The following is a 9,615-nucleotide window of genomic DNA, read 5'->3' on the forward strand; positions in this document are numbered from 1 at the left end:
CAGGTGTGATGGGCTCCTGTAACTTGTCTATAGTGACAATGAGGTCCCTGCTGACAGGTTCCCTTTAAGATTATAAATAAAAGATCCCATAACAAGTTCTGATCACAGGATTAGGACCAGGCCAGGATTATGTATATAGTGAGGGTCTCTGTATATAATATAGAGGGGCCCATTACACACCATAAGGTTATTATTTCCCATCAGTTCTCGTCTCTCGTCTCATTCAATATGAAAATCATTACATGAGATCCTGATATCATCATCTGGGTCACCTCATAACACACAAATGATCACCCCTGGACGCCTCCTCCTGGTTATGGGGGTGTATAAGAGGGGTGTCTGCGACCATGGTAATTTATGCTCCGCTCCTGGTCTCTGGGTCCTGGGCGGCGCCTTCTGTCACCCCCGACGTCTGGGGTCTCAGCGGTTACGTTACATCGATGACACGCAGCCGCCATAGGACCTGTATAATGGGTCCTGCTCCTTGGACCTGCATGATGCTGGGTGTCCAGGGGCAAGTTCTGCACCAGCACCTCGCTCCATGCACTGGAGGGATCTCTTGGACCGAACCTCTAAGCGCTGGACCGAATGGACACGCCGAGATTCTACTTCTCTGACTGATCCCAGACAATGGCAGCCGGACTTCAGCTGTGGCTGGTGGACACCGATGGTGCGAAGCCTCCGCGCTGGACATGTGTGGAGAGGACAGGAGGCGCCTAGTGTGGATCCTCATGATCTACAACCCTCATGATCTGCAAGAGAAGAACCCGACAGCAGCATCAGATCATCACTGGAGACCATCGTCCACAACATCTCAGAGGGACCTCATAGTACATACAGACATTACACATAATCAGGGCTGCTCTGTAGGTGGCGCTATAGTGTTGGGGTCTGGACATGTGGGGGTCCTCTAGTCTGTGTGCACTTTCTAGTTATAATGTATTTTGTGATGTTCTCCATCTTGATGATTAGGTTACCGATCCTGGTTGTGGATGGTTCCTGAAGAAAATCAACTATTTAGTTTTCCCATGATGACCATGTTCTGCTGAAGACAAACTCTGTCACATTGTAACCTCCAACCTGCCCGGACACCTACCTGCCCCGGACACCTTCCTGCCCCAACCTGTCAACTTTACCTTGGACGTCCGCTCCACTTTGTGTTCATCCTCATCTATTCCATTCTCGGTCATCACTTTTTCACCCTGTCCAGCAGAAAGAAAACCCTCAAGAGAAAAAACGCTTTCAAAAATGAAAACTGTAAAACCGATCGGTGCCTTGAAAAAAAATCTCCAGAAACAATTGGGGAAATTTAAAAAAAACACACAACCTTTCAGGAAATTCCCAAATGAAGTTCTGCAGATCCTCCATAACATTCTCATAGACATTGGTTACACTAATATCTCAAATGTTTCATAAAGATCTAATAACTAAATTGCTATTAAAGGGGTTTTCACATAAAACAAGTTTGGGGCTATCCACAGGATAGGGCCTAATGTGCTGATCATTGGGGGTCCCAGTGAACAATAGATCACGAGACGAGAACGAGTGGTCAGATGGGGTCCAGGTGCCTCAGTCAGACCCCGGCACAGAGATTAATGGAGCAGACGGCCGCACATGACCATTTCTATGGAGCCGATGGAAATTGCTGAACGCCATGCTTTGCGATCTGCGCAGCTCAATAGGAATGAATGGAGCAGAGCGGTCATGCACGGCAATCTGCTCCATTAATCTCTGGGAGATGTCCAACTGAGGCACCTGGACCCCATTGGAACACTCACTCATCTCGTGATCTGTGGGAGTCTCATCACTGGGACCTTCAACAATCAGCACGTTAGGCCCCACCATGTGGATAAACTTGTTTTTGTGGGAAAACGCCTTAAACTAAACCTAGACAAATACATTGTAGGACTCAATGAAAGATGGACCCAACTAAGGAGAGAAGGTGAACAGATGGTCCTCCCATCACCTTCTGCTTCTAAACGTCCTTGAAGATCCAATCTTAAGGTTGCGTCTAACTAACATGTATTCACATAATAACCAATAATTGTATTCGAACTTGTGATACATTACTCACATTGATGAAGCTCCATGCGGTTCTCAAGGCTGTAGACCTCTCCAGAATTCCAGCCACCAGGATGTTTTTGGGTCCCACAAAAAAGGCTCAAGGAATCTCCACCTCAGATCCCAGAGTCAATGTAAAATTTTCCTCCACGACCATGAAAACTCGATTGTTCTCCTCTATCCCAGGACACGAGGCGTCTCCATCGTCACCCGGTACAATAACTACCTGGAACTGTTCCCCGTCAGTAGCACCAACCTCATAGACATCAGACTTCCAAGGAAAATTGAGGTAATTCAGGATGGAGAGAACTGAATGCCGTGAAGTCGGGTCTTGAGTGAGGAGCTGGCTCAGCATAGTTATCGCTTCTGGTGTGAATTCTCTCCAAACCACCGGTGGAGGAAAGTGGCTTGGACTACTCTGCCAGGAAACGTAGTCTCGGTACATCTTGTCTGCATGAATAGCGCGTCTCCAGGGAAAGTAACCTGTCAGGATGACAAAAAGAAGTACCCCAAAAGCCCAGGTGTCTATACCAGGGAACAGGATCAAGTATTCACCATCTCTGAGGTCACATAACTCGGGAGACATATACGGTATTATATGAGACATGGATCCGACCAGACTGCCTACAGCTTGGGTTAGGCCAAAGTCCCCGAGCTTGATTTGATGGCAGTCTTTGTCCATGAGGAGAACATTGTCCGGCTTCAGGTCCCTGTGCACCAAACCTTTCTCATGCATGAAGTCCAAAGCCCTGGAGATCTGCATCGCACATCTTTTCACAACATCTTCTGGAAGTCCAACCTGCAGAAACAAGAAGAATCCTGAGTGACACTTGTTACACCTTGTACATGGTTATCGGACAGCGGAGGAGATGCTGGGGGTCAGTGCACAGAATAAGAAGATGTTGTATAGAGAAGATATGAAGAAGCCTTTCTTACCTCAGACTGGATGAGATGATGTAGTGTTCCTGCCGGGGCGAGCTCTTGGGTCATCACGTAATAATCCATTGTGTTAATCAGTGGCGTAACTAGGAGAGGCTGGGCCCCACAGCAGATTTCTGCATGGGGCCCCCTTCATCTTAAAAAATATATATACATATTTGGCGCCAGTTGGCATATTCATGATTGTAATCGAAGTCTGGCTTTGTGCAAGAATTCACAATTATGTCACTGCTTCTACGCCAGACAATTGGCATAAGCTGTGATAAATCTCCCCCATATAGAATTTATGTACATAATATACTTCTACATACAATATATACAAACCCTATATATACACATACATACAGTATAAACACACCATATACACACATACTGCATAAACATACATGTAGCATAGAAATCATGCATATAGTATATACACATCATACATTGTATACACACACACACACACACACACACACACACACACATATATACAGCATATACAGACACACATATAGTATATACACATCATACATTGTATACACACAGATACAGACACACACAGTATATACATAAACACACACACTTACAAATATACTTACCAGAAGATGTTTCCTCTCTGCAGCCTCCTCTGATGATAGTTTGTGCTGCTCGGGAACTCCCTCCTCCTGGAGACGAGTCTCTCTGCCCCTGACTCCCCGGGAGCCCATAGTTCTCTGGCCGGCCTGTGTTTCATGCTGTCGCACTGGCCGGGAGAACAGTAATCTAGGAGGAGGAGAGCCGGCTGCAGGAACTCACGGGGACTTAGAGCGTACGGACCGCCGGACCTGTGCCAATGTATGTGGCCCGGGGAGGAGGGGGTGGGGACCATCATCCACCTCTGCCTGAGGCTATAGGTGGCGCACTCCCTTCTCTCTGTGGTGGATCCGAAAGTGAAGTTGTGGCAGAGTCAGGCGCGGGAGCGCGGGCCCCGGGGCCTCCCGGGCCCCATAGCCACCACTACGGCTGTAGTTACGCCACTGGTGTCAATGAAAATAGGATACGTGGTAATGAATCCAGGGTTCTCCGAGAGAGATGGACAAGGACAGCTCCATGAGGAACGCTTCTATCTTGGTCCTGTCCTTCCTCACCAGCTTCAAAGGCAATGGTTTACCTGAAGAACAGAAGAATCAGATGTTACCTCCAGGATCTCACATGGAAACCTTATTTCATCACCTCTGGTCATAGAAGAGGTGGATCCCACTAATATCAGTGGATTTCAGCGTGTCCAACTGTTATTCCTATAGGAGATGAGCCACCAGCAGGGATGTCTCCGGGTTTATGCGCCGGAAGCGGCTGCACGTCACTCTGCTCCTGCTCCTGTTCACCTTCGGGTGCCGCTGCGGTCCGGGCGCTGTTGTTGCTCGGGCGCCGGCTTCCCGACATCCCCGTCCTCCCTCCTCGCTCCCCGGTGTGACCTGTTCCACGTGCGCTGCGGCCGTGCGGTGCCCGCTCTCTGGTGTCCGTTCCGGTCTGTGTGGTCTGCCCGGGGCTGGTTGTGGCTGCGGTCCGTGTGCTGCGGGTGCTGTGGCCCGTGTCCCCGACTGTGGAGTGGGGAAACTTGTTTGTCCGCCCCCCCTCCCCCTGTCTGCCGTTCCTGTCGACTGTGAACTGTCCTGTCCTGTCCTGTACCTTATGTGGATCGTTGGGGATCTCCTGTTGCCCTGTTTGGATTGCTAGGTGGCCTCCGTCCCTGCTGCCATTGCTGGGATTACCGGGGATTGACTGTGTCTGCTGCCACTACTTGGGTGGCTGGAGGTCCCTCTGTGCCCACCGTCTGTACTTTCTTGACTGCTACCTGTAACATCGGGACCCTATCATCCTGGACTACCGCCAAGAGTTGGACTACTTTCGAAGACCTGCTGTACTCCGTGCTGGACTGGTCCCGAGGGAAGACATCGTACGTGGGGCTGGTGAGGCCGGAGTATGAACTGGGATCGCCAACGTCGGGATCCAAGGTATGGGGTACCTGGTGGGGGGAGGATGGGCCAATGCCTAGGGATGGGAGGAGAGGATCCCTGCGTTTCAGATTGTCTCCCACTGTGGCCAAACGAATTGAGGAGGAAAATCTCCCGGGGTGATTTGATGGTACCAATTGTTGGTGCAGTCAGCCCTGTAATGGGGTCCTGGGGCGTCCGGGAATATGGGGTCTTGCAGGCACTCAGAGTGTGGAGTTTTGTTCTGCCTCTGTACTTTGTACTGGAGGTGGGCGGAAGTATCCCGCTCGGTTTGTGGTCTCTGCTACTGGACCCAGCCCGTTGTTGCCGAGGTCTACCTGGTGAGATATCTCTGAGGGCTGTGGAGAGTCTGGGCTACCTCGATCAGAGGATGGGGGTTCTCTCGGGCTCCGTCCAGGGCAGGTGCTTGTTCTACCCCCCGATGGCCCCATACCGCGGTCTGAATAAGGAGGTCTGGGTGCGAACTGATGCTGCAATTGTTGCTCAATGCCACCGATTTATGTCCAATGGAAGTAGGAAATCTGGTGGAGGACTGATTATGGGCGTAAGATCTGGGAATCTCAACCCCGGGTTTCATAATTATGGGGAGGAAAGGAAAAATGAATATATGCATTCTAAGGAGAATAGCAGAATTAGGTTTACGCGTCATGTACTCTTAGAGATTAAGAAATCTATACCTAGGAGGAGTATGAATTGTAAAGATATACCAAAAGAAATTAGGAGACCGTTTCGGGGAACAAGGGCAGGTTTTAAGTGTAAACAGAAGAAGAGGGGGATGAGACCTTTTGTCCCTTCGGTGTTAACTGGAAATGTAAGATCTCTAAGTAACAAAATGGACGAGTTACATTCTATGGTCATGAATGATAATGAAATGCTGAAGTGTTGTATTATGTGTTTCACTGAGTCGTGGCTGCATGATATGATCCCGGATAACCTGATTAGTGTACCAGGTTTCTCCCAGGTCAGGGGAGACAGGGATTGTATAAGTAGCGGGAAGAAAAAAGGTGGAGGTATTATTATTTATGTAAATCAGGGATGGTGTCTAGCCGAACATATTACAGTGAGAATTAAACACTGCTGTGGTGACGTGGAGATCTTAGCACTGGTGATGAGGCCCTTTTATCTGCCGAGGGAGTTCTCGGCCGTAATCTTGGTTGGTATATATATTCCACCATCGGCCAATTACGATACGGCGTTGGCAGTAATTCAGGATGTGGTTGGGGAACTACAAGGTAGATACAGTGATACTTTATTAATCATAACTGGGGACTTCAACCACGTCAGGAAAGCGGGTATATGGTCAAATTTAACACAGTATGTGACTAGGCCGACTAGAGGAGAACATATACTTGATTTATTCTATGCTAACATTACTGATGCTTATAAATCTGTAACACTGTCACCCTTGGGAAATTCTGACCATAATTTGATTTTTCTTAAACCACGATATCGCCCGGTCCTAAAAAGACTTCCTCCCAAGGAGATAGTGGTACGTAAATGGTCAGGGGCGGTGGAGGATGAATTGCAATGTTGTTTTGCAAGTACGGACTGGGAGCTGTTATGTGGTGAAGCTCAGGGTGATGTAAACCTGGGTGTTAATTTGGTCACTGACTATATCAGGTTCTGTGTAGACAGTATAGTGCCAGAAAAAAGGGTCAAAATATTTGCAAATAACAAACCGTGGATGACCGGAGAACTTAAGAAATTGTTGGGGTTGAAGAGGCGGGCTTTCTTGGCTGGGGATGAGGACTCCTATAGAAGCCTATTGAAGGATGTTAAACATAAAATCCGAGAGTGTAAAGCTGCATATAAAAAGAGATTAGAAAACAAGCTGTCTGAACAGAAAACGAAGGAGGTTTGGAAGGGTCTAAAACTAATCACCGGCATACCAACACGAACTGAAGGGGCTGAAGGGGATAAAGAGAAGGCCAACGAATTGAATAATTTCTTTAATCGTTTTGATGATATGAGTAATTCCATAGTGCCAGGAAGTACTGTACGGGATGGTGTAAATGAAAATGTGGTGGGGGAATACTACGATGGAGGAAAACAGGAGATGATGTCACCAATTAAAGTTGAGGACGTGGTACTAGAATTGGGACGGATAAAATCTAGTAAAGCTGGAGGCCCAGACATGTTGGATAATAGGGTTCTGAAATCGTGCTGTAGGGAGCTGGGGGAGGTTTTTACACATTTATTTAATATGAGCTTAAAATGCGGAATAGTGCCAACACTATGGAAAACTTCGGTTATAGTTCCTGTGAATAAAGTTCCTCGACCGAAAACGTTAAACGATTACAGACCAATAGCGCTGACCCCGGTGGTCATGAAAATCTTAGAAAGACTGGTTATGCGCCATTTGTCTAGTGTAGTGAAGGATTTTGTAGACCCACTACAATTTGCATATCGGCGTGGGCTGGGAGTTGATGATGCATTAATTAACCTGTTACACAGAGCATGTGCTCATCTTGAATCCCCTAAAACAGAAGTACGCTTGACTTTTTTCGATTTTAGCAGCGCATTTAATACGATCATCCCAGCATTGCTAGAATCTAAGCTTCAGGTTATGCAGATAGAATCGACCATGATCAAATGGCTGATGACTTATCTGCGCTGCAGACCACAGAGGGTTAGGTTGGGTGACATATGGTCTGATGAGGTGGTGTGCAGTACGGGGGCCCCTCAGGGTACTGTGTTAGCTCCCTTCTTGTTTATTCTGTACACTTCAGATTTTAGGAAAAATGATCCGGCCTGTTTTCTACAGAAATACTCGGATGATTCAGTAATGGTGGGCTGTATCACAGAGGGGGACGACAGTGACTACCGAGAATCAGTGAATACTTTTACTGAATGGTGCAGCTCAAATGGTCTCGTATTAAATGTAAATAAGACGAAAGAATTGGTTATAGATTTTTCAAGGAAAAGGGGCGTTATGCCCAAACCGCTCATTATAGCAGGGATGGAAGTGGAGCAGGTTGGTAGCTATAAATATTTGGGCGTAATCATTGACAATAAATTAAGCTGGCATGAGCATATTGAAAAGGTCTCTAGACGTGCTAATAGTAATCTATTCTTTTTACGTAGACTAAGAGCATTTGACATCCAGAGGACTATGTTGGTCGGTTTCTATAATACAGTTATGGTGAGCGCATTTGCATTTGCCCTAGTGGCTTGGGGCAACTGCATTTCTAGTAGGGACTGTCAAAAGATGAATAAAATAATTAAGAAAGCCTCCTCGATAGTAGGTTTGCAATTTGATCGATGGGAAAAACTTGTACAGTGCGGGATACTAAGGAAATTGGAAAAAATTAGAAATAATAGAGACCATCCAATGCACGGCGTGCTGCAGGCACAGGTCAGTGGTTTCAGTTCCCGTTTTATTCTCTTGCGCTGCAGGTCGGAGAGATTTAAAAAAACGTTTATACCGGCCGCTCTCGAGCTATCAAATATCGCAATTAGGGGTAACATAGGAATGTTTTAGAAATTAAGATTATTGGAAATGTGGGTTCCATTTTATTACTTTTATAATCTATTTTAACTAATTATTCACTTATGTGTATTGGTGCTTTTATTTTGTCTTATTGTATATGTGTTCCCTTTTTATGTGAGTTTTTATATATGTGCTGTCTTGTCAATTTTATGTATTGCTGAGGTGACACCATAAATGCCCTTATGGGATAATAAAGTATTATTATTATTATGTCCAGCAGTGGGATCTCCCTCTTGTGATGTCTGAGGCCTCCTGAATGTACAGAAGGGATAAGAACCTCAAGCAGGGAACACGGCAAGAACTTTACTATTTATTCTTCCCCACCACAACCAGGGGATCTCTGTTATATCCAGACACATAAGACGTCTTCTGCCAACACTACTGACTACAATAGAACGAGACAAGGAATGGACAAGTTAGAACTTCCTGATCCTAACCTCCCCCATTTATGTATCCGGAGGAAGTTCAATGGAAAATCGTGAGTCCCCATGAACAGATTCACTGCAATCAGCAGGTTTGGAGGATTTCCATCTCATGTGTATGAGAGACTTCAGTCTACATGTATGTCCAGCTTTATCACCTTGTGCACTTACCTGTAATCTTGTCCTGTGCCAGCAGGACCTGACCATAGGTCCCGTGACCGAGCCTCTGGACAATCCTATAGCACTCGGTGATTTCATCCACCTCCACGGTTTGGAAACATGGATCCGTTGTGGCTGCAGAATGTGTGAGGCTTGGTCCTTGGTAAATGGTCTACAAAAACCAAAAACTGCAGATTACTGATAGGAACAGAGAAGGTTCAGTGTAACATCATGTACTGATCACAATCCGGCCCAATATGTCACATTATGGAAGGTCTCCAGACAGAGCAGGGGACAATGAGCGCAGAATCCATCCTGGACGTGTCAGTTATTATCCAGGTTATACACAATTATAAGATAGAAGAGGCTAAAGGTGAAATGGACACATATAGAAAACTTCATATAATAATAATGTCACAAGTCAAAAACTCCATGTAATGTCATGTACTAATGGAGATCGTGCTGCAGAGAGACACCTACCTACTGAGAGCGTGGATGTTACCTCAACAAAACGCAGTGTGAACACGGCCTAAAAGTTACCAGTTTTGCTACAATGGTGGTAAAA

The 9,615-nt window shown here is 46.4% G+C and overlaps 1 protein-coding gene across 1 annotated transcript; it reads right to left on the bottom strand.

Annotated features, from left to right (window-relative positions):
- Positions 1-416: 416 nt before the first annotated feature.
- Positions 417-3,066, bottom strand: LOC140123001 (serine/threonine-protein kinase SBK1-like). Its single transcript, XM_072144251.1, has 4 exons — positions 2,998-3,066; positions 2,075-2,908; positions 1,137-1,202; positions 417-752 (listed from the first exon to the last, which is right to left on the bottom strand). The coding sequence occupies exons 1-2, from the start codon at positions 3,064-3,066 to the stop codon at positions 2,162-2,164; spliced, it is 816 nt and encodes a 271-aa protein (XP_072000352.1). The 3' UTR covers positions 417-752; positions 1,137-1,202; positions 2,075-2,161.
- Between the last annotated feature and the right edge of the window lie 6,549 nt (positions 3,067-9,615).

This window comes from Engystomops pustulosus, chromosome 3, assembly GCF_040894005.1.
Source record: "Engystomops pustulosus chromosome 3, aEngPut4.maternal, whole genome shotgun sequence".
Classification (NCBI taxonomy): Eukaryota; Metazoa; Chordata; class Amphibia; order Anura; family Leptodactylidae; genus Engystomops; species Engystomops pustulosus.